The following is a 26,462-nucleotide window of genomic DNA, read 5'->3' as shown; positions in this document are numbered from 1 at the left end:
TTTCCTCTCTTACTGCTGAAGCTTTGTGTTTTTAATACATCCTGTGTGCCTGCCAGCAGTCTCTGTGAGCTTGACTCTGAACTTTGATCTAGTAAACTTGTTTTCAGGCCAGCCTGCTGTGTTCGGTGTCTGCTGCCTCCCTCCTTCCTGTTTGCCACTTACCCAAAACTGTGACACAAGGGATGTTTTGTCAATGCTACGAAATACACACACCACATTAAAACAGATATGTGGCTGTGCAGACACGTCACATTGCACTGAATAAAATCACAGGCAAGAGATGACAAATGAAAACAACTGCTAGCACAGGGTTAGGCATTAATACTGTAATTTATGGAAAGGTTGGATTCCACACAGTAGGCCCCTCTCATAGCAGATATTTTGACTTGCTGTAGTATGAAAAACACAGATGTTACTAATGACATGAATGGTGGCTCAGTTCTATTCAAGTGCCCCATGAAACCATGATAATGTGACAGTGAGCCAGAATGCATAATACAAGCAGCTAAATTGAATTCCACCACCATCATTAATGTCATTATTTACAACTGTGCCTTTTCTACTCTGACATGTCAAAATGTCTTCTGTGAAAAGGGGATATTACAGATACTGTAGGTCTTCCTGATGTACAACTGGACATACTGGCTGTGTGAAATCAGACAGCTCTTCCTGAGCGGTCAAAATGCAAATTTTCAAGAGAACATGCTGTAGCAGTTAAATAAAATTGTTGTTTTTTTTCTTGCAGGGAATACCAGTGTCATAAAATCTAATTTTACCTCTCAGAGGACATAATTACACTGGTTTCATAAGACTGGATTCTTTTCCACAGCAGTGCATAAATATACAAGTGTAATAACCTTCAAAACTCTTGCATACGTTTATTGTGACAAAAAAAGAAAGCAATGCAGGTTCTGTAAGGCTCCCCCTGTGAGTTGAATTTTATAGCCGAAATAATTACCCCTTCCAAAGATGATGGTAGTAAGAATAATCAGATGCACTGATCCCTTAGACAAGGGTATCTGGTGATCTTAGAAACCTTAACATCTGTGCACTAGCAGCCTGCAGCCACTAGTGGTCATCCGTCTCACGCAAGATGGACTCAGTGATTATGTTGCCTTCAGTGACGATGTTGGTAATACTATTATTAATTCTATAAAACCCGCACAGGAACAAATTCACAAAACTGTAAATGCAGCCAATGAAGGCGTAACTTTCTTTCATAACTAGAAAGTTTAAGAGTAGATAAAAGAACGATTAGAAGAAATGGGACTACCGTAAACAATAAGTCCTCAGAGATAGAAATCTTCGATGACAAAGCCGATAAACTTTACTATCTTCCGTTGTTGCAGGGCAATGCAAATCTATGGTGCTCGACTCTCAAAATTCACGTGAAACATTTGCTTCGGCATTCCTAATGTAGTCATTTAAATGCGCGACAAGTCGTACAGTTTATGGTGTCTATAATGATGAGACACGGGCGAGGCGCTCCTGAAGGCAGCACTGCTCCTGGACAGGCCAGCACAATGACGCTGGACACGGGCTGTGTGACACTGGTGCCTGACAGATAAACAAACCCCTTGTTGCGTGGCTCTGTGGACCTTTAACAACTAACGTTAGTTGCTAGACAGATCATTTTAATGCCGACCTAAGTCCCTTAGAAGAAAGAGGACGGCTCCATTGATGAAAGGTTAAATATAAGAGTTGAGTTCGCTGAGAGGTGAGTTTGATACAAGTTGTGGACAGAAAACTTAACGGCTAGCTAACACTTGCTAACAAGACGTAGTAGCTAGTAGCTAGGACTTGTTCCAGCTCCAGTATACAACAGACTGAAATTCGCGTTATAACAAAGCGTTACCTACATTAACACCAGCTACTTAACCACATTATAGTTTGCTAAATTAAGCTAGTTAATTAGCCACTGACCGACGCCCCTGCCCTCTGTAATACGAACCGTGTCCCAGCGCCCATATGGGCACCGCTAAGGTGAGCTGGTGACGGGTATCATTGGCCCCAGTGATGACCGCTAACGGTGAACTGCTGTTTGCGCTTTTCTCTGGAAGTTCACCAGTTCACTTGTTGCATCCTCTGCTAAATGTTCATGCTCACAAACATAAACACCGTTATTCTTATCCAGTACTGAGCAGACTGTTTCTAAATTGTCTTATGCGCTCATGTGTTATTAGTTGTGCCAATACATCTGCATAATATGGACATCTGTACATTTGGCCCAGTGTAGACATAACAAATTAAAAGACAACAGGTATAATATAATCATAAGTTGCACGGTAAGGCTATGTAATAAACCACTTCTTGTATCCGTGCAAACTATTAAATAATGCATTGACTTAACATAGCCAACACAGCTACTGCCACATATTTTTTTATGCTCACTGCATATAGAAGCTTTTTAGAAGCAATTCTTTTTCTGTCTCCTACTGACAGTCACAGGTTTTTGGTGCATTCATTGTGCTTTTCGCTCTGATGACCCTCCTTTTTCCTGAATCCTTCCTCTAACAGAGAGGACCAGTAGTGTGATCATCACCTGTGCTTTCACCAGCTGAAACCATTGCATTTCTTGTCACTACATTCATCTAAAACATTTGAAAATATCTGACCATTTCTCTAATTCTCTCACACCCTCCGCTGTCTCATCTTTCCAGTGACCTGGTGTGATAATTGCATGCTGCATGTCTGGTATCCACCCATCACCCACCTGCACTTCTCTCAGTTATGATGCATGGCCCTTTTTTAGAAATGGATCTGTCTCGCCATTCCTTGCATGTTGTGCTGTGAGCATGTCATCATGAGGAAGGACAGGGATAACCCTCTGGCGCTGTCATCCAAGAAACCATGCTGGGGCCAGACGGTCTACGGCGGAGAGCTGGAGAGGTTGCGTGCTGATTTGGAAGCAGAGAAGAACCGAACACAGCGGGAGCATGGAGAGCTCTGTGTGGAGCTTAGACACCTGCGGGAAGGAGCAGAGAGGGAACAGTGGAGGTCTGTGAGGGAGCTGGCGGCCAGGCGAGGGTGCCAAAAGGACAGGCACTCTAACAGACACTGGCGTCTGCTGGCTGAGGAGGTGAACATTAAAGACAGTGGGCAGTACAGTGGGGTTGAGTCTAAAGAGAAAGGAGCTTTTTGTTTGTGCAGTGGAGAAACGTATACAAAGCTGGAGAAGTTGCTGCGGACGCAGTATGAGAAGATAAATGGTGAGCAGGCAGTCTATAAATTGCATCACAGGCAGGAATTTGAGCTAGAAAAGGCCATCTTCCTCTGCCACCTGCTAGAGGCCCATGGAAGACTTTTGCAGGGGTGGCAGAGAGCAGGCCACCCCAGCTACATTTTTAAACGTCTCTCGAGAAAGCCAACTCAGGAAGTCAGCAGTGACTCCTGTCAGACAAAGCCTCTCCTAACCTCCTCCAGGGCCGTGCTGCAGACATCGCACAGCGCCTCCCACTCGCCTAAGAAGAAGACCAAACACGATCCACGAAAGCAGCCTTCAGGGAGCGCCCTCTGCGCAGCTGACCCCTGCACCAGCGCTGCAGTTGTGGACACCTGTCGGAGCAGCCCTCTGGAAATTTGTCACCCTCGCAGCGCACCCCATGCAGGCTGGGATGACCAGCCCCCCTGCTGCACTGAGTCTTCAGGGTCAGACAAGTCACCGCCCACCAAATGCATGGACAGAAACATGGAGGTAAGCTATTTCATATATCCCAATTCCACAAATGGTTCCTAAATTAAACACAGTGTCTCAAAGTGAATAAGTAAGTAAAGAAAAAACTCTGCATCTTTGTGCACTTATCACTTTGATGGTCTTTCTTCATACTCCTTCATACAGACTATGAAGCCCTAAAGGATATGTGGCAATACAGTTATTTGGCTGTACAACCATTCACGTACATAATTTTTGATAAGACCATAATTTTATTTACAATTCATTTGGTAAATGGCATCACAATCTCTGTCAGGCAAAAAAGGGAAGTTGGCTAGATTGCCACACATCATATTCATATCATAAATGTTAGGCACACAGTGGCAGGTAATGTACAGGAAAAGGGAGACAGGAACGTGCTGGCAGTGGACACCCAAATCTGTCTGATTTGCCCTGTGATTTAAAGGACAACATTACTCCAGATTAAAATGTATTCATGATATTACCTCAATATAGAATGACTTCAAATGTCTCTACCATCAGAGGCTTGTACAATCCTCAAGATGTGAAGTAAACATTGAGAGACAAAGTGTCACATCGAGATCAGAACAAATTTTATAATGGTTGATGTATACAATTTTGACATAATCTGCCTATTTAAAGCTAAAAGTGTGACACAAGACACACAGACATAATGCTCTGTGCTTATGTAAAGTTATGAGCTAGCAAGAATGGATTGACAAAGAACTAACAGCAGATATTTCTATTATAAGAGTCTGCTACTGTTACTCCACGTGTACTGTTAGCTTGATCTAATATCAATATCACCCTGGTAGCTCACCTAGTAGAGCATGTGCCACGTACATGCTGACTGTGTGGCCTTACTGTGGTGGCCCAGGCCCTTTGCTGCATGTCATCCCCTCTCTCTCCCCCTGCCTTTGTTGTCTCTCTTCAGCTGTCACTGCCATAATAAAGCAGAAATGGCACAAATAAATAAATATTGCAGTGAAATTTTGTGTTTCCTGAATTGTAAATTGTAAATCACCTTCTTGTTGTTCTCATTATTGTACTTTACTGCATAAAGTATAGATGTAAAGATAGACAATGGTTTAAACGGAAGTTGATGATCACCACAGTAATCATACTGCTAACTAACACCACTGAGTCCATGTTGTATACGAAACAGCTGAGGCATAAACCACCACAATTCTCTGTGTTCCTATTAGTCATCACTGCATATCGAGTGAAGACAGTGTGTACCTGTCAAATCAGCCTTTCCTATTTGAGCTAAGCTTACGTGTGCAGTGTTATTCTCGGGCACCACATTTAATTAAAGGCAGCCGTGGTGTATAACCAACAGCAGTAAGATGGAGAACTTAACAAGTTTATTATTAATGAGATTAACGAGTTTATTATTTGTAGCGATTAGACACAGACTATAGTAGTACAATAAGGAGAACCAGACAGTAGCTAATATTGCAGCCTTTTCCGATGCCGTTGTGCCATTGGTGTTCACTCGATTGCCATTTAAAATGCCTGGTGTGAGGAGAGAGGGGGGGTTACCATGTGGGTGGATCTGTTTATGCTATGCCTCTTGTTGGAGTGGCAGAAGTGGGTCACTGTGCTTCAGTCTCTTAAATTTTGGATCAAGTTTTCATAGGGAGGAAATTGAATAATTAATCAAAGCTTCAGCTGTGTCTAAATAGCAGTACCCACTTGCCAAACCTCATAGTTGTTTCATATTTCTTACACAGCTCTGCTAAGGCAGCCTCCTTGTCATCACAGCAGCTCGCATCAGGGTCAAGCCAATTTTTAAAAGCTGTTCCAATGGGAATGGCTTGCTGCCTTCAAGTCATTTCTAAATAACATGCCTGTGATACCAAAATGTTTGTTTTTAAGGTTAAATAAGATGCTGTAACTAAAAGAAATGTACATATGCATTCACTAGGAAAATTGTGTTTGTCACAAAGTCATTTAAAGCACAGCTGATAAAAGAAAAGTAGGGACTACATTTGTATTTTGACAGTACTGGCATGAAAGGCTTATGTGATTTCCTGCTACTACCTAACTAGCATAGAGAGAGAAAATGCTAATTTGCTTAAATCTCTAACTTGCCAAGAGAAAACCAGAGAGTGCTGTGATGAAACAAGGAAAGTAATCATTCAAGAGATGAGAAACGAGGAATTGCTCAGTGCATCAGCACACTATCAGTGTATATCTGCAGTTATACCTCATATTTGTAGTGATACTGCAACAACTCAGTCAGCTGAAAGTTGAAAGTGTTTGCTTTTTAGATTTTTTCCTAAATTCCAAATGATTCGAATGAGAGTTTGAGCACCTTTTTGTTACCATCCTAATTTAATGAAGAAGGTGTTTATTATAGGTGTTATATTTGACCAGCCGACAGCTCTTCAGTCTCATGGCAGGCAGACAGAGAGACTTTGTCAATATATGTCAGTACCACTGAACCAAGATGGACCTGACGACTGCTAGTTTTTTGTGCAGAGCATATGCTGTTTGACATGCAAAAGGTTGTGCTGACTCGAGTCTTTTCTTTGTTTTATGCTCTGAGGTTTGTTTTTTTTTTACTGTATGTGTGCTGTGTACAACATGTGATAAGAACGCTTGCTGGTGGCAGTGGTCATGTGTGCAGCAGTACTGCCGCATATGTTGGTAGTTTTGCTGGCACCACCTCTTTTCCTGACCAGAGAGTAAAAATGATTGTTATGAAAGGAGCTGAAGCAGAGTAGGAAAAGTGTTCAGTGCACTCACATCAGGGTTGGTTTCAGTCTTTAGGCTACTCAAGCCATGGTCTTGTGAGCACACTTTAATTAATAAGGCAATAGACAGAAGCTGTGAAATGCAGTGTAAGGGCAAAATAAGAAGCTCATTTCCATGAGCTTGATCCGTCTGGCCGAGACTCTTCATGTTTTAAAAATGAACCCCTTCCCCTTGTGTTACTGAGTGTACATAGTGCACATGACTATCAGTGCTTTAAAACTGGGATGACAGAAAGTTAAGGGAAGATGGATATCACTCTCATTTTCAGAGTGAGTCATTGTAAATGTAACAATCTCAGTGTTTACTGCAGCGGCAGTGTGCCGGAAAAATGCCACTTAAAAGAATTACAGCAAAATGTCTATTTTTAACTTTGCTGCACCCAGCTATGGGTTTTCTAAGAGAGACCTTTAAAGGAACAGAGGGTAGATTGTTGCGCTCTAGCAAAGCAGCCACACTAAAGCTTCAGCAAACTGCATTCATATTAAAATACACTGATAAAATACACTTGTAGATGAGTTTGGAATAAACTGGAAAAGAAGTGTTACCTGAGATGAATGTGTAATATTTTTCCTTATTGTGACATATTACTTGGTATTGTCTCCCATTCCTACTGTGTATAAAAATGTGATCCAAAAGGCACTTACAGATAGAGAGTGGTTGCCTCTGCTTAATGTAAACCTGTGAGCAGTTATGCCACTGCAAGGAGAGAGACCTGAAGGCACTCATGTGAATATGACTGGCTCTTTGCTGCTTCAGTTGATGCCACTTGAACCTTTTGAACTCGCCACAAGGGATGCACTGATCCAATAGGATATTATCACTTGCACCAATACTGACCTTTTTAGTGGATTGGGCCATGACATGACCAGTCCACATTAAATACAGTTTCTTTGTCAGTGTCATTGTAAAAAAAAGCATTTCTGCTGCAGTTGCATTCAGGCGACCATAGAAATCCCTGACTGCATGTTACCTCATATGAAAATGATCCCAGTGAGTCTTATGTAGTTAGATGGACAGTTTTTAAATGTGGGAGAAAAGAGAGGTTTGATTTGTTACTTCAAATCAATGCAACTAACTAAATGAATGTAACTAAATGAACTGATATTTGAGTTCTTTAATTCTACACTTCTTCACTAGCAGTAAATACACACATCAGTCAACAAAAACGGTTTAGAGTGACTGTGTTCATGATATTAGTTAAAGCTGCTTTGTTAATCGTGTCATATTGCTTACACTTTCCTCTGCTTTAAGCTACAACCTGCTCTATTTAGCTACTTAACGGTGAGGTTGGAGTAGGTGGACGGCAGCAGCCTGTAGCATATGGCACTGGTTGGGAGTAGGAGCGGAGGTAGCCAGCATCTATGGCAGCGTAGATGCACCCTGCTGCCTCAAAATACAGACCCCAGACGTCGCACAGTGGCAGACACAGTGGCAACCAGTCGCTGTCTGAAAGCACCTTAAGGCTTCTGTATGATCATTTAACCCCTAAACAAATGCCTAGCTTTTTGAAAGCTCCAAAATGTTTTGCACTGGTTTGTACATATGCCTGTTGTTGATGTTGGAGTCTTAACATGGCTCACCCAGATGGAATTGTGACACTTTGTGCTTTCCTACAATGTATAGTTTGTCACTGAATGAGGATTTAACCAGATACCATCTCAAATAACTTGACAACCACTGCACAGACCACTGCCTGTTAAAGAGATTCCCCGCTCATTTGATAGACAGGTGAGGAGTGAGGCTAAATGTCAAGTGAACTTGTAAGCCAGCTTTGAGTTGTGACAGAGTTTATCTTTTGCAGCATCAGACCTACAGCTTTACATGTTTTTTAAGGCTACATTACTAAAACATGAGGAGCTTTCTACATCTCGTCAGACATTTATTTTTCCTGTGCAAAACCGCAGTAAAACATTCCAATTAGTCTGGACTGGACGCACTTGTTCCTGCGCCTGCCTCCTGCAGCCTCCCCGTGTGTACTGCCTCTTGAACAATCAATAGGCAGCCAACATCATTCCAGCGTCATCTCCATGGAAACGAGCTCTAGTCACGGTAATGATTGGGCCCCGTCTCAAAGCCTGCCTTTTTGTGATAGGGCGATGGAAGCAGTCCTCCCTGCCCCCTCCTCTCAGCGACACTCGCCGTCTTACACACACACATATTTCCCCTCGTCCTCTTTCTTCACCTTTATGGCGCTGTAACCGAGATGGGATTAAGCAGGCTGTCGAGTCTTATTGCATCTGGATGAAATGCTTTTTGACACGACAGCATCAATGAGGACAGACTCGGAGCTGAAGAGTCAACATGCCACCCACATCTCAGCCGTACTGAGAGAATGGGGACCGGAGTGGAGACCTGTTAGTGCGATCGTTCTCTTTTTTCTCCATCAGACGTCTCGTCTTGTTTGCTGTTTCAGTTGGGCCTACTTGCCCGTTTTCAGCGTTATGTAGGGTACAAAGTGGACTGCTGTGTCTTTTCCTTTTTCTGGACAATACCCATGACGAACCCTCTTCAGACGACAGAGTGGTAAGGCGTGAAGAAACCGGCTGTGTCAGTGTAGCGAGCAGGACTCTGAATCTGAACGCTACACTGAGATAAATACTAACAACAGTATGCTCAAGAATGCTACCAGGACGATGACATTCATTGAATCGCCTCCACGAGCCAAGGCCAAAAATATGTAATATCCCTTTGGAGCTGATTGTCCTCATTTTGGAAAACGTCACAGGGCAGAGAGGGAGGAGATACCTTACAACTCGTGGTTCATCTCTGACTGGTTTTGTCTTGGAAATGGCACACAGAGTCTTGGGTTAACCGATTTTAAGAACAGAACAGCACCGTCATTACTTCTGTTTTTTCAGCTTTATCTCCCTTTAAGAGGGTTTTACAAATTTGAGGTTTGTTGTTACCAACAGCCATGGCAATAGCAGTCTTTTGGTTGGTTTACGACACTTCACCTGAGCTGTGAAAAAACACCTATGAACAGCTGGAGGAAGAGAGGACAGTAACATCTTTTCATTCTGAAGTCTATCTGCCACAGCTGATCCATGTGATTCCCCTCCAGCAAATGAAAAGCCTGCGATGGCTCGGTCTTGGCTGGTCACCTCGTTTGCTCACATCGATCCCATCGCCGCTGTTTGACTTTGACAGGGAGTGATGTATGACCTGTGCACTCGGCCCGAGCAGCCCGAGCCTGCACCGGCACACGCAGAGATGGAGAGCCGCGAGGTGGCTGAAGCTCTTGGACGACAACAGCAGGAGTTGAGGAGTTCGGAAGAGCGGGATGATGAGCAGCGTGGGCTCTCGGACAAGACGGTCCCAGCCACGGCTAATATCACTTCAGCGTCACTGCTAGGAAAAAGGCACCACTCGCTTTACGCAAACCTCAACGGTTTCGAAGTGGAAGGCATACGCAAGGTAAGCGTGGAACATCTGATGTGACATGTTTGAGGCCTGGATATGCGTGACAGGCGTCTTGTTCTTGTGTATTTGTGAGTGACAGGCATCGTGTATATCAGATCTTCTTTGATTGGAGACCGTGGTTGTGCTCTCTTTTCACATTGCAAACTAATTCTTCGTATTCTATGAAATATATAAAGCAGATGAATCTTACAGTCACAGCATTGTGCAGAGGAAGTTTTACACTGTGACAAAACATGGAGTTGGATTATCATTTGTGTTGTTACACTCAGCTTGTGTGTGTGCAGTGCGTTGTCTTGACACCTTATCTGGGACAGTGCTGTGGCCGCTGTTGCAGAAACAGAGAATTGGCAGGTATCACACTTCCCTGTTGTAACCTTGTCCCTACTTTCACACCTCGGCATATCCTGTTAGCACGCAAGATCCACCTAATGGGAGCCAATTGAAAATCAGTTTGAGACCCATGAGATTTCCATGTAACTGATGGATGCTCAAATAGCTTGCACAATGAGAGACATCACAACTTGCTTGCACTACTCCATCCAGCTTACAAACTCAATCTGGCCTGAACACAGTTAGTAGAGTCAGTATAGTGCCCTGTTTGAGCTGCCACTCAGTAACCAACCACATACACTTACATGTTTCTCTACACTGTCATTTCATCATTTCTTAGCATTATGTTGAATCTGGGTTAGCTAATTAGCTTACTATGATAATATCAGCCATATTTCCCTGTGTTAGCACTACAGTGTTTAGCACGACCAATTCTTCCATCAAGCCTCAGTCCTGTTTTCCTTTGTTTAGTGGTATCATTTAACTATGTGCAACATTGCCAGCTGTCTTCCCCACCCCTGTCAATTCATTACCCAATCACGACAGTCGCAGCAAAGTAAAAACCCCTAATGAATTGTCAACACGCAACATGGGAGAAGGTCTGTGGCTGCACAAGCTGAGAGGAAGCAGTAATTGATGCATTAGGAATGATTATTTGGCCATTTCAGACCAGTGGGGGTCGTCAGTTGTGTTTTTCAGCAGGAGGCTGTCACTCTTGGATTATTGCACATAATTACACCATTATTTGCGGTGGGGGTACCTTGATTGTTCTTTTGTCTTCTTATTACCAGTTCCACCCATAATTGATGAGTGTATGCGGGATGTGTTCATACAGCAGGAAGTATTTCTATAAAAATTCTGTATAATGAATCTCTCTAGTTCTATGTGAGAAGAGTAAAACACTGACATAAGAAGCAGAGCAGGTATTGTACAGCAGAAGGAAAGTAGATGAAACTGTGGTTGGAAAATGGCATCATGTTCAGCAACCCCCCCATATGACCTGGCTGGGCTATAAATGGAGCATATAGAAAGATGGCTGGTTTTACTGTGTAGGTGATGTTAGTCATCAGTTCTTCATGATCCACTGGGGCTTAGCCCACAGAGCAGGAAGTTATTCCATATGTTGTATTCAGGCTGTTAAAGGACTGCTTTGCTGATTGACGCTTCTTGGGAAAATATGTGTATGTATGTATCCTTATATTTCCTGCAACAACCAGTGAACATTTCTATCATTCATTTAAATCATTGTGGGGATATTTAGCTTGGATGAGGTAGAAACAATGCAAAGGAAGACACTTATTGTTTATCATGTTCATTTTGGACTCAGAACCACCCTGCCAAGTTTCAGGGCACCTGTACCAACATCTTTGATGTCCGCTTAACAAGAAGAGTAGATGTGTTGTGTGTCGCTCCTGTATGTGGTGTTTCACTTACTAAAAGCAGCAGCTTTAAAACGCTTTAACATTGCGAGAATTCCTATCTTTTAGGAAATCATTAAATGTGCATATCAACTGACAAGTCGTTAAGGGGGCATATAGTTTATATCCTTATTCTCATTTATTCAATTTCCTGTTGATGTGGCTGAAAAATGTGTTTTATGAAAGAAATACAAAAATTTGAATAGTCAGATTTGAAAGTCTAGCTGAGTAACCAGATGATGCTGATGCACAGTTGCTTGGTATGAGTATTTCAGTGGCCACAGTTGTCATCTAGAGCCATTATAGAAAACCTGCATTATGGTACAGTCACAAATGCACAAAATTAGAGAAGCATGTGAGCAAATTTGCATCTCTGCTTCGCGTGGAGCCCAGCTTGGATAGTCATTTGCCTTCATGCGTGTGTGTGGCCATGCTCTTATCTGTGGCTGCAGATTACATGAAGCAGTTGTCGGCGTCAGTCTTTCCACTTCATGGAAGAAAGAAGCATGATTCCTCTGAAGGCTAATGAGCTTGTTGACTGTGTGAGCCCAACTCTTTAACACCTGTGTGGAAACCATATGGCTGCGTCTCTAATGATTGTTAGGTTTACACACTATGAGTTACAAATGGAGCTGCAAAGAGATGATGTGCAAACAGCACCCCGTTCCCCCAATAACTCGTCTGAAGACAAGTCTTTCCTGATTGACTCTATTTTTAGCTGTGGTTCGTCCCTGTGTTTATGGAGCTAAGGCCAGGCTGACACAGCCTTAGATCTTTTGAAAGTGGTCTTTTGTTCAGTGGTGGACCAGTACAAAGACCTTTGTCAAGTGGCAAGTGATCTTGGTACCTTTGCTGCACACAGTTTAACTCCACCTCTGGCCAATCTGTCAGTGAAAACAGTTGTTGTGAAGGCTTTAGGAATATGTGATAAGGCTGAATGACTCTGAAGAATGTGCAAGCATGTTTTAGCTCTGACACTGAAGTTACTCTTTGTCAGTGTTAGGGGTGCTTGTTTTCACTTCAACCTCAGCTAATCCAGTTAACTTTTAAAATAACCCAATCGTGAGAGTGGCTGTTGCTCACTCTGGTGTCAGCTGTGGTTCTATAGCCTGTACATGCAGGTGGGTGTTTTTACATTGTCAACTTTTCCCCTGCTGTGGATAAAATGACAAACAATGTTAGTCAAAGCAGCTCTGTAACACGTGCAGTCCGATTTCTCAGGTTAAAAGGGGGTATTAGATGTCAGTGTTGCTACTGATCTATTGCTGAATGCAGATGTTGGGTGTTTGACGCACTGATGCCAGCGCTACAGGTCACCGCTGACCCAGTTTGTACCTATGGGAGAACTGAAAGTGGAGCGGTGCGTCTGTGTAGAAGACCTGATTTCACCATAACTTTGCTCATAATCTTCTGAAATGAATATCTAATCTCAGACAGGATGTATTCATGACAGAGTCTGTTCAGTTGTGAGTCATCTACTTATTGTTCTGCGTCTGATGAAGTATGTGATGATGAGCCGAGCATCCACTGTGTTAGACAGTACAGGGTTGATTAAACACATCTTTGATTTATTGTTTTACGAATCTTTTCATTTCTTTGCAAATCAACAAACCTTAATATAATTACAATGCTTAACAGTGGCAACTTCCTGTGCATTGTGTCATATTAGTGGTGATGATGAGAGATGATTTACTCTGTTAAAATGCAGTGTTTTCTACATAGCACTGTACATTGTGCAGGTCATACATGTTGGGAAGAATTCTTATTAATTTCACTGGTGTGTATTAAAAGTAGGGCTGCAACTAATTATTTTCAGCATCGATTTGCCTGTTGATTATTTTCTTGATTGATCATGTAGTCTATAAAAAGAAAATATTAGTCCAAGGTCACATCTTTTGATGTCTTGTTTTATCAAACCCAAATATATTCACTTTACAATGATTGTAAACTGAATATATTTGTTTTCAAGATTGATTCAGTTAGTCTGTCAACTAATCGATTACTCACCTAATCGTTGCAGCTCTAGTTAAAAGGTCATTTGATTTATATATTCCTGTTGCTGGTTCAACATGGGTCTTTTTTGCCACAAGGTCCAATTTGTGTTTGTGTGTGTTCACATATGAGCGTGTTTTATTCGTCTGCCATCTAATGACTTGTGAATAATTGATAGAGCAGTGAGAGGGGAATCTCTGGAGTATTGGTCTCTCACCATGTTCCAGCCCAAACATCACTGTCTGTCTGTCTGTCTGTCTGTCTGTCTGTCTGTCTGTCTGTCTGGCTGGCTGGCTGGCTGGCTGGCTGTCTGTCTGCTGTCTGGCTGCAGTGAAGCGCAGACTCTCTCTATGGAACAGGGGTCAGACAGTGTGTTCGCTGACGCCTTCACTTCCACACCGTACGCTGCACTGGATGTGGCATGTAGAGAATATATCCTGCTGATCAGTAGACCCTGAGGCATTTGCTTTACTGTGTTGCTTACTGTTGCACAGATTTGCTCTAACAAAGACTGAAATGAAAATGTGAGCCACATTCTAACACCATGACAGCACCTGAACACCTTTTGCATAGCTTTCACTTGGCAGGAGCCTGACAGTTTTCTACACATCAATCTATCCAGCTCAAAATCTGGCTTCTATTTCTATCTCCACCCATCACATTTGCTTCTTAACCTTTATTCACCAAATAGGTGCTGTGAAAGGGCACGTTTGTTGTTTCCCCACTTTCCTGTCATCACTGCACCCCCTGTTAATTCTTTCATAAACCTAAATGATCTGAATCATTTTGAGAATAATGGCACTCGTGTAGCTAAGTGGTCAGAAGGTGTTTGTGCGACAACTCTGTCATCAGCTGTTGGTCTTTCTTTTTATTTCATTCAGACCTTATATCACACAGAGGGTGTCCGCCTCCATCACATTTACATTCACTGGCCTGCATCCAGACTGCTACATATTTGGCATCCTTTGACGGCTCTCTGCTGTCTGTGACATTTCTGCATCATTTGGTCCTGCTCCCAAGTGCTGCCGATGACCTGCCTTCCTCCTCTCAATGGGAAATGCTTTTTGCCTGGAGGAGGAAATGGAGCCTCATTTTTTTGACTTACCGAATATCAAGAAAGGTCACTCAGGCCTTTCATTGCTGGAGTGCCTCAACCAGATGTGCGTTTACAGTATTGAATGTGACTCGTAAAGGTTTGTTGTGGAATGCTGTAATAGTGTTTTGACATGTGACTAAATATACTGTATAGTATTTGCCTCATGGCTACATCATATACATATCACATGATCCATAGAAATACTGTGTTTTTAAGGTCAACCTGTTCTTTCATTTTAATTGTTATATTTAAACACGATGCTACCTAATTACATGTATTGAAGAGTACAAGGTAGTGTTAGCTCCTGGTGTCAAGGACAGTCCAATCAATATGCTGTAACATCACCGACAGGAGAGCTAATACTCAAACCCATCAATAAGCTGTGGGTCAGCCATTGACTGAACACAAGTGCAGTAGTGTTCGGATGTGTAGTGTGACATTGTCTCAAAATGCTTCTGTAAATAACAATGATTAAGCATGTTTCCACCTGAGTGGTGACATGGGAACAGGAATTTCCAGTGCTCACTAAGAATATGTCTCTATACTGGAAACATCCTCTTTGCCGGCGATTTCTGGGTGATGAGGTGCTGGCTTTGGAAAACAACAGTGATGACAGTGACTGAGTAGGAGGAGTGATTTTTGGCAGCAACAAGACTGGCGACAAGGTCCTTGTGGGGTTCGTCGCATTCATTTTTTCAATTAATTTTATGCACTTCCATTTCTGGCTGAGTGCATTGTGGCTTGTTGAGGTCAGTCCAATCTGTAGAATGAAATTCTAAAAGGTTTGCCTGTATTTGCTGTTTGCTCACTTTGATTTGTTTTTACCAAACCTCCTTTCAACAAAGGCAGTTTAACCTCAGTCACTTACCTTTTAATCCGCTTCACAGATGCAGCCAATAATACTTAAAAGCCAATGTTAGTGAATATCTAATTTAGTGTTACATTGTCATACAAAGAAAGCAGGGTTGTGTACAGGAGGATGGGGCATAATGTCCATGCATTTGAATATGTCTTCCTCACACTCAAGGAAGTCACGTATTGCCTCTTTTCCCTATTATGATGACTGATGTGGTTTTAAATGTCAAAACGAATTCAGTAAAACCGTTTCTAAGTGCGTCTGTTGTGCCAGACCACAAAATTAAGTTAAGTAGCTAGCATGATAGCGGGGGGTCAAGGGGCTTGTATGCATAGACAATTGCCTTTGACAAGATGAAGGGTTATATTCTTTTGAAGCTCTCGGGGTTGAACCTGTGGAGGGTCGTTGGAGAAACAAATCATCTCCACTACATGCTGTCCCCTCTATCCATTTCTGCTGACACTGCACTAAATGGAATAATTTGGCAACCCCTCCCTCTGTTCATCTTTTGACATTTTAAAAGCCAGATGTTGTCTGCATGTCTGATGCCTTATTAAGTCCCTGGAGGCTCGGGGGATTGTGATATTTTTATTTGTGGACTGTGAGATGATGAGGCAGCCATGCTGGTATGGATTTGAATTACTGTGCTGGGAGGTCATTGGCTTTTTAAGAAAAACACTCTGACCATCTTAGAGACAAGATCTGAAGGCTAATGGGTCATTGTAATGAATATTACATATTGTTGACTTCTTAGCTTAAGCATGAAATTGCTAGTGGCAGAAATGAATTCACCCATTGCCATATGAGAATACATCATGACAGGAGTATAAGGGTTGGAAATCCCATCCCTGGATGTAAAGCAGATAGTTCATACCATGTAAAGGTCATGTGCTGAAATTTATGCACATACTGTTTTCTAAACATATTGAAGGGAAAAGGCACTAACAAGCAATTCCAGACAGTTTCAGTTTTGCACAGCCTCTCCCAGACGTTTGTATGGGGGGTGGTAGATGTAGATTTTGGGGGGGCAGGGGTAAAACAAGGGGGCGTCTCGTGTTGGCTCTTTGTTCTCTAACACCGTAAGAAAGACCCCCTAATCTGTCACCGTCAGGTACCCCGGGGGAGATGAGTTGTGATAAATACAGGAGGGGATTTGAGAGGACACTTAGGAGGGCTTCTTCATGACTTATATATGAGTGTAGGGAGAGAGCTGCTGTTAATAAACTACCTCAGGCCACAAACAGCTTTGTGGTTCTTTTCATGCGTACCGTTTTAAAGAGATATTTCTCTGCTTTGTGTGAGACCACTGTAGATAGCAGCCTCCAGTACCAAAGTTTTGCATGAGCTTCAGCACTTGCCCTAGCCTAGTTTATTGTCCTGTGCGTAAGGTGGATATTTCTACCGTGAGCCTAGTAATAAGAACAAAACACAGCCTTGGAAAACTGCAAGGAATGATATGTAGTGGAGCATTGGAGCAGTGGAGTGTTGAACCACAAGAAAAAAAAAAGTCTACAAAGTATTCTGTGTTGTAGAGGATCGGAACAGATTCATTCTGGAACTGACATTCTTGAATGTGAGAAGTTCAAGAAACCTCATTAGAAATCGTTGATGTAGTAGGAAACAGAGATAAAGAGAGTTATTGATTTGGCTTTAAATTGTAACGCTTCGCTGATATTGTGGAGCGCATTAGTATCCACAATGGAAGGGCGGCCATTCACTGTCTCTACTGGATGTAGTTTTTCTGTTTCTTGCCTTTGCGAGTAATTGAATCTGTGTTCAGGAGTCAGTTTCTCCGACCATGTGGAGTTTGAGGCTCGGGTCTTTCCCCTTCTATTATTGCTGGGAGCGGACAAGGCCTGGATTAATTAAGGCACATTTCCAGATTCAGCAGACTGCCTCCTTCATGCCAGTCCTCTGAGCGACACTGCTGATTGAAGCTCAGCACCAAGTACTTGCAGGTTGTGCATTGTCCATTATTAGAATCGTTTTCTGAAAAGCCAGGCTAAAAAATGTAGGAAAATCAAATAACCTGACCAGAAGTCCTCACAGTAATTATATTTAAGAAACTGACAGACTGTTGTTAAAAATTCTAATGCATCTCTGTACTGAGACACATTGCAATAAAAACATTGATCATCATATTTAATGCTTCAGGACTGCCACTACTTTCTTTAACTATGCAGGCAGCAGACCTACTGAATTGGAACAGTGTACTGTGGTTTATTCAGTTGCTGCAGTGTGTTATCCTTTTTTCCATGCAGGCCTAGCCAAAAGTAATTAAAGGTTTTCATGTTTTTAGTCCCGATCTATAATTAGTGGTGTATTGATGTATTGCTTTAGTAGTCGACCCTGTGATTGCATGAGCTGTGGTTATAATACACACTGTATGGATGGCTGAAATGTTGCAATTGCAAATTGCAGCTTTAATACTGCCACCTCAAATATCACGTCCACCGAAGAGTTAACAACAGCAAAATGTGTGTTTGTGTGTGCGCTTATGTGCATGTCTGTGTCTTTGTCTTGCTGTCTCCTTAGAGGCTTATAGTGGGGGATTTCTAGCTGTCAGCTAAAATGCTGATGTTGGTGTTTCTGTGAAACCAGACTGTAGACATTTCCATACGCCCTACAAAAGCCTGCCGTCCATCCCAAACAAAAGGATAATGTGGTCTTTATGAATATGTAGGAATAAGTCTGCGGACGTTTAATTATCTATTCAAATCTTTGTCGATGAGTAACTAAGGACCCTATTGTGTCAAAAATAGAACAAAAATGTAACATCTGCTCTTGTCCTTTCCTTTTAGCCTTTAAAGTGTTATTAGATTTATTGTCAACAACCTGCATTTGTATTTTTTCTGCTCTTCTTTCTGCCAAATACACTAAATCCAATTAGTACTGCAAAGATATATTTCAAATATTGTAGTGTTTTTACATTTTCATCTAACAGGACGAAACCCCCCATATCTTTCTTTGAAAAGCTTACCCTTTGTAATACTGACATAAAAGCGCTGTGGAGAGGGGGTTCCTACTAAGATAGAAAAGAATGAAACAGGATGATGGTCTTGGAAGTTCAACGCACTTCAACTGAAGAAATCACGGGCCAAGAGGCAAAACAAAACAGAATCTGAATGTAGTTCTGCTTTTTCTATATGCTTTGTGTCAATATCTATATTCCTTTTAGCAAACTTTAGCTTTAACTATTGATATTTTCTGTCTGAGCAGTTTTATAAGCTCCAAATATACAGTGTGAGTGGTCAATTTGACATGGACATTTGTCATAGACTGGCTTCTATCTGTTCCTTTTCTTTAATCTATCCACAGCGTCTGTGTTGCTTCTCTACTTTAGAGCTTGCAATAAAATGCTCAAGGATGGGGATGAATTCCAGAAAACCCTGAGCCATTTTGATTCAGACCCTTTGAGGCACATAAAACAGCTTCTGACCCAGATAATCAAGAGGCAATTTAGCCTGCTCTCTTTCCAAAGCTCAGTCCTGTCAGTGTCGACTTGTTATAGCAAATATAGGTAGTGCAAGTGAATACTTAATAACCAGTCACTTGTGACGTTTCTCTTTAATGTTACTATTTTATTTTAGTACTTAACTCAAGTTAGGTTGTTTTGATTGACCTTTAAAACTTACAATAAATGGGATTAAAGTGACTCTACATTGTTCCAGTAACATTCACTAATTAGGTCAGTAACATATGTTGGTGCTGGAACCACCTGCTGCGTTGCCAAACTGTGACGGCCATATGATGGTGGAGTTTGTCCTTCAGTGGATATTCTTAGAGTTTTGATAAGTATAGTCCCTTTCACACTCGGTTATCTGGGTAAGTGTCTTTCACACAAACAGATCTCGTCTGCAGAAAATTCAGTGTCACTGTAGCTTCAGGTGTTTGTGTGATATGAGCTTCTGTCTGAAGCTGTTTTACAGGCCTGAAAGTATAGCTTTCTTTGTAGTCATCTGAAAAGGCCAAAGGGATTCAGCTCTTCTTCTGATTTAGAGAACGCACCCAAAATTGATGTTATGATGAAGAGCTGATCCAGATGCCATTGAGGTTATCACAAAATACACACAATAAGCACAAAATATCTCACGCAGCACCCCGCTTTTATCAGATGCAGTCGCGCAAAGGCTGTCACGGCAAAATCAGTCTAATAGGAGTTCATTTTAGGTATTGCATAATCACGTCTTACTCTGAACTTTAGATTAATTCTGCCTTGTAATTATGGATGCAGACAAAAAATGCAGCTTCACAATCAAATACAATAATCAGCTTTTCCATAGCGACAGCTGTTACAGTGATACAATACAATGATAAATTAGAAATAGCTCAGAAAGTTCACACATGATGGTATATGATGGTACATGATGATGCGTTCTAGATCCTGCAGCACAGTGCCATTATGGCAAGCAGTGTCAGTGTAGTGTGTGTGTTGCGAGTGTGCATTTTATAATCAGCGGTCCCTTCACTTATTTGCTTGTATCCACAATGACTGCAGACAGAGCCAAACAGAGCACAGGGAGATGGCTCCATTAAGCCCGTCTGCCCTGCCCACAGGCTCAGACTCTCCTGACAGACGTTTGTGTACAGACCCCCTGCCCTGCTGCTCCGGAGTTGCATCTGCCTTGCTTACTGAGCCAGGCCCGTGTGAAAACAGCACTGCTGTGAAAGAGAAGAACTGGCTGAATGCTAACACACTGGCCTTGAGTGGACCTCACCACCTGCAGCCCCTTTCTGTGGAAGCAAGAGAAGCAAAGGCAGGGTGGTTTTTAGTTTGTAGCCTGCATTACCTCATGCCTTAAGAAAAGCCTCCGGTGTGTTTCAGTGTGATTCCCAGGGAACAATTACAAGACATGGACGGACTCCAAGATCATTAGAATCAGAATGGAGGCAGGCGGAGGCTGAGTTCACTCTGGCTGGCCTTCCTCTGAGGTGATTGATTGGGCTTTAGCGTCACCCTCCTGAGAGGAAGACTGGGACACTGGGACCGGCTGAGTCCTCTAACTGATGGCAAAATAACTCTCAAGGACACAATGGTTCATCTGAGAGCTGAGGCTAACTCTCACTGAGCCATTTAAGAATGCTGCGTACAAAAGGCAGCATAACGTCTCTGCATCTGAAAAAATGTTGGTGGCAATTGTTTCTGCTAGTTGTAGTGTCTGAGCATCACTTCAGCAACATTTGGTGGTGTTATGAAGTGTAAGTGGTGATGACTGCTCTCTCCTTGTTGAAAATTGGGAGATTTGGCTATTTCTAGCAGATCTGTCTAAAAGGTTTCAAGACATACCTTTGACTGGACAGTTCCTGTTCGGTGTAGAAGCACTTTTCCTGTGTTCTGATCACAGCTGCTTACAGCACATTTCCATAAGGAAATTGAATATTATGTGGACAGTCTTCTGGGCATACAGCCCTTTTTGTGTCTCATTTGGGCTGGTGGCCTTGGTGGCTGATGTCCTGACTCTCTGGTATTAATTATATTAGATTAGATTAGATTAGATTAGATAAAACTTTATTAATCTCACAGTGGAGAAATTTACCGTTACAGAAGCTCTTTAAGAAGCTCTTTAGAACATACAAGGGGAGGGGGGTAACAGTAATGAGAGGTGCAAATGAGAACAGTGCAATCTGCAACAGTGCAATAGGCAACAATAAAAATAATTTAAGAAATTTCAAAAATTAAAAACTAAGGTATTCTATGTACAGTGAATACAAGAAATAAAAATAGAAATATATAAAAATACCTTCTAGTGCAAGAGGAAGGAGGTAGATGTGGTTGATAAAATGACACTGATTCCAGGTAATAGCAGATACAGAGGATATTGCACATAATAACTATACATTGGAGTTGTACAGTCTGACAGAGGTGGGAATGAAGGACCTATGGTAGCGCTCGTTCCTGCACTGGGGGTGTCTCAGTCGGCCACTGAAGGAGCTGCTCAGCTCCTCTACAGTCCGGTGCAGTGGGTGAGAACTGTTGTCCATGATGGCTGTGAGCTTGGCCAACAGCCTCCTCTCACCCACCTCCTCCACAGAGTCCAGTGGGCAGCCCAGGACAGAGCTGGCCCTCCTGACTAGTCTCTTCCTGTCCCGCTCTGTGCTGCCCGGGGCCCAGCAGACGACAGCGTGGAGGATGGCAGAGGCTACCACAGAGTCATAAAAAGTCCTGTGCAGGGGTCTGCACACCTCACTCTCCTCAGGAGGTGGAGGCGACTCTGGCCCCTCTTGTACAGGGCGTCAGTGTTGTAGGACGAGTCCAGTTTATTGTTAAGGTGAACACCCAGGTAGTTGAAACTGTCCACTGTCTCAATGTCCTCCCCCTGGATGTTCACTGGTGAGTGTGGTAGTGTCCTCCTCCTGACATCAGTCACCATCTCCTACGTCTTACTGGTGTTCAAGCACAGGTGGTTGCGCTCACACCAGTCCACAAAGTCCATAATGACTGACCGATACTCCAGCTCGTTCCCCTCTGACACACAGCCCGAGATGGCGGAGTCATCAGTGAACTTCTGAAGATGGCAGCTGTCTGTTTTGTAAATGAAGTCTGAGGTGTAGATGGTGAAGAGGAAGGGTGAGAGGACGGTGCCCTGGGGTGCTCCCGTTCTGCAGACTACCACCTCTGACTCACAGCCGTGCATTCGCACGTACTGTGGACGGTCAGTGAGGTAGACGATGGTCCAGGCAGCAAGATGTCCATCCATTCCAGTGACCTCCAGCTTCTCCCCCAGCAGCGCCGGTCTGATGGTGTTGAAAGCGCTGGAGAAGTCAAAGAACATGACCCTCACAGCGCAGCCCGCGGTCTCCAGGTGGTGGGTGAGCGCCCGTTGCAGCTAGTAAATGACGGCGTCCTCTACCCCGATGTTGGGCCTGTAGGCAGACTGCAGCGTGTCCAGGGTGGAGCTTACCACGGAGCAGAGGTGGCTGAGGAGGAGCCTCTTCATGGTCATGAGGTGGGAGGTCAGGGCGACAGGTCTGTCGTGGGCTGGTTCCTTGGCATGAGTTATTTTAGGAACTGGGGCCACACAGGAGGTCTTCCACAGGACAGGGACCTTCTCCAGGCTTGGGCTCAGGTTGTAGAGGTGGCAGAGGACCTCACAGAGCTGGTCCGCACAGGTCCTCAGCAGCCTGGGGCTGATGCCGTCTGGTCCTGCAGATAATGTTAAGCCTGTCCTAAAGAACTTTCTAATGCTTAAGTGCATTGTGATTTTTTTGTTTAGGAATTGTGTGTTAGGAGTCAATTGTTTTGTGTGCTTTATGACGTCACATTTTAATATATTTTAAGAATTTAAAAGATATTTTGACTCAGAGCACTCCCTTACCCCTACAGTCCAAGAGATAAATCAAACCATGACAGTTCAATAAGCAGCGTCCCCTTGTCCCTGAAAAATTCATGTATCATCAACAAAGTGAACAGTCTGGGCATGAAGTGCTGCTCATAGGTTTTTATGACAGGCTATACACTTTTGTGTGCAGTTTCTCTGTGTCCCGTAATATATCATCAGTAGTTCATATTGGGAAAATCAAAAGTAGCAAAATGGCTCTCAGAGGCATTATTTTCTATGGCATTAAACTCAGTTTGTTGCCTGTGGCTGCTTCACAATACCACCCTGTGTTTCGCCGTTTGAATGCTTTTAATGTGAAGCAGCGGCCATAAGCGTGAATGTAATCAGTGAGATAAAAGTGTGTGGAATTACATGTATGAACTGTTTTACTACCATATAGAGAGATAGTTACAGACTTTAAATACATTTAGTGGCTGCTGCAGAAAAAATGTTGACCATAAGTGGTGTCAAAAACGGGGTTTGATTTCATGAAAGTCTTCAGGCTGTAATTTAAATGTGAAGTGGTGTAATAGCTCCAGTAGGTGCACTCATGCTTAACCAGAAAAATGAGATGAAATTTTTTCTTAAGGTATCTAAGCTGGTGCCAAGATTTGCCCAAAGAGAGCATTCAAGTTGAAGGAGGTTGTACTTGCTGACTCAGTGCCTGCATTGATTATGAATGTTGTCAATGAAGCATCTTTTTTGCCTACAGTGACAAGTAGTGATCACATCTCTGCTTTGACTGCAGGCTTTTCACAACTCATTTAGACAGTATTGGGAATTGACTTAATTTAAATTATGCACCTACTTTGGGGAACAACAGTAAGTCTGACCATATGAAATTCTGCCACTTTCATGTGGAAGTTTGTGCAGATTAATATCTATTATCACACATGATTTATTTTTCCATGTTACTACTTCAACACTTTTATTGTATCCTGTTTTGTGAATGATGTCCCTCACCTGATCATGTGTTAATGATTTCAGTCAAAATATTTTGTCTGCTGGTCTGTATGGTGTTACCCTGAAAGCATACCGTACTCTTTGGCTCTAGTTTTTAACCCATTAGCTAGATATTCAGACAGGATGTCCAGCGTTACCATTACAATAGTATTGGAGGGTGAACGCGCAGGAGCCTCAGCTGCTGTTTTAGCAAACAGCTGGTCATTAGTGTTGACTTAAATAACAGGTACCGTGGCATTAAAAACCCTCCAGAGAGCCACCAGATAGCCCATCATCTGCCCGGTTACCAAGACAGCATAATCTCACAAGATGATGGTGATTTGTATATTGCACCATGCCATCAGGATGTTTGATATAACATAACTCTTTGTGCTGTTCAGTGACACTGTGGCAGAGGGCTATTTCAGGCTAGTAATGAGATCCCAAGAGTATCATGGAGGCGTAATTTAAAAAAAATTAAACAGGTTTGCTAGTGTTTCACATGTGGAGTCATGTGTGTGCTTTTGTCATTCTGAGACATGTGGTCTACTACAGTTGAGGCACTTGGAGAAACACACAAAGCGCACCCAACCAGTTCCAAGCGGGTTGAGGTGATGTGGTCATTCAGACATGATTAGCCGCCATGTTGAAATTGCAAGACAAAGCAGATGCTTTTTCAAGCCAGAAGCGGTAGATGATGAGCAAAATCGTGATAACAGCTTGAAGCAACCATCAACCGTTGCACAGTGCAATATTTAACAGTCCTAAAGAGAGCACCAGTTTTAAATGTCATTGAATCAATACAAGCATGTCAGCAGTTGAAGACACATTTTCAAGCCCCGTTATAATGGGCGTGGAAATCCCTGCCATGCTGGGCTGAGTCAAGCCAAGGCAGCACATGTGTATGGAAAAGCCCCAAAAGCGACTATATCATTCAATGTGTTACACTCTGAGGACAAACCCTCCCTTTACCTCCAGCTTATCTGTTCACCCTGTCTGTCCATCTGCTCTCACTGCAGCCATTACATTCATGTGTGCCAGACCTGCTCTCAACCCTTCCCTCTGAGCCCCAGGCCTCATTTACCTGTCACAGGGGCAGGGAGGCATCATTTCTGTTCGAATGAAAGACCGATCAGAGGTTTCCACCACTTCCTGGTTTCCTTCACTGGGACAATAAACACAAATGACAGTCTTGATCACCACATTGACTACCTGCCACATCGACCGTCTGCCACGTCTACCGCTGCTTTGTTGAGCTGCCTCTTCACCAAGAGCTCACAAGATAACAACCTAATTTGTGTAACCCACACGACTTTTACACTAAAACTACTATAAAACCTCAGAACGTGTATACATTTCAATATGTGACAACTGACTGCATTCATTAGATGTGCAGAGTTTGGACAGTATCTTTGAATGCTTTTTCAGGTCTTGATTTCCATCCAGGCGACTGTTGTCACAGTCCATCACCTTCAGTTGCAGGTGGCACAAAACAGACCTGAAGCCTGATGCAAATGCTCATTTTCACCACTTAACTAGATGTGGCAACTCCATTACTATGCTAAAATTTGGGCCAATGAAGTAGAAGTGAAGTAAAGCGAAGGTTCATCGTTCCTACCAAAGCACACAGCTAAGACAGCACTGTGGTGGCTTTGGGACAATTGACTCAGTGCTTCTAAGAGAGGCACTTTGAAAACTTTATGAAGAGACGTGAAGATCATCAGTTAATTGGTATTCCTGTCCAGTTCGCAAGAGCTTGAGAGTATCTGTCAGGAAGAAGCAGAAATGTTTTAGAGCATGTCGTTATGGGGTGCAGGGTGTGTCTGAATACTTCCTGAATGTGCTGTATGTGATCACCTTTCTTCCCCTGTCTCTTGCTCTGTCTCTCCTTCCCCTCTCTCCATCGCTCAGTGTGAGAGCACAGCTCTCCTTCCTCTCATGCTGAGTTAGTGTGGTGTAATGGTTGTTGAGTGCCAGTGGTGGACTGATTGAGATGGTCTAATGAAAAGCCTTTTCAGTGGGCTGTCATCTGTCAGCCACCATTAGATAGCACTTTGTAAACATTGGCTGACAGCAGAGGGAGGCTTTCCTGTAACTCAGACATGGAACATGATTCAACCAATTGTAGTGAAATGAAACTCGATCCCTGTTTCACAGAAGCACCGATACTCTTGTGTTTCGCTTTGTTTTATTAAAACAAAAAGCCAGTAGTTGGTAAACTCTGCGTCTGTCTTTGTTGTGCTTGTCTTTCAGAATGGTACTGACTATGGCTTCCTGGTGCGCCAGAACTCTGAACTCTTGCGAGCCCTCGATGAGCTGGAGAAGACTTGTACCACACTGAGGGAGGAGAATGGCCTGCTGGTAAGACTAAAAATAACAGAGGGTTTCTAGTCTTGACTGCAGGCTTCATATATAAAGGACCAGGTGCACATAGAGGGCATACAAAACATTTCAAATGTATATTGTTTCAGTCGTAGCTCAGTTTCACAGTAATTTGTTCGGTTTATAAATAGATCATTATTTTGTCAGTTTGTTGGCGTTTTCCTGCATCTCCTATAATTCCCACTGCTAATGCTGGCAGGCGATATAAAACTAGGACTGAATCCCTCTTCAAATCATTAATAAGCCTGCCTGAATACCTGTTTTTGTGACTTTC

At 42.9% G+C, this 26,462-nt stretch overlaps 1 protein-coding gene across 1 annotated transcript in view; it reads left to right on the top strand.

Annotated features, from left to right (window-relative positions):
- Nucleotides 1-2,779: 2,779 nt before the first annotated feature.
- LOC121616978 (RIMS-binding protein 2) overlaps nucleotides 2,780-26,462 on the top strand; it is a 57,200-nt gene continuing 33,517 nt past the window's right edge. Inside the window, exons 1-2 of the mRNA XM_041951913.1 lie at nucleotides 2,780-3,694; nucleotides 26,060-26,167. Of these exons, the coding sequence (XP_041807847.1) occupies nucleotides 2,780-3,694; nucleotides 26,060-26,167 (1,023 nt within the window). The remainder of the gene's footprint in view (nucleotides 3,695-26,059; nucleotides 26,168-26,462) is intronic.

Source organism: Chelmon rostratus, chromosome 14 (assembly GCF_017976325.1).
Source record: "Chelmon rostratus isolate fCheRos1 chromosome 14, fCheRos1.pri, whole genome shotgun sequence".
In the NCBI taxonomy this organism is placed as follows: domain Eukaryota; kingdom Metazoa; phylum Chordata; class Actinopteri; order Chaetodontiformes; family Chaetodontidae; genus Chelmon; species Chelmon rostratus.
Note: the sequence above shows the minus strand (reverse complement) of the source record. Positions and strands in the feature narration are given on the sequence as shown.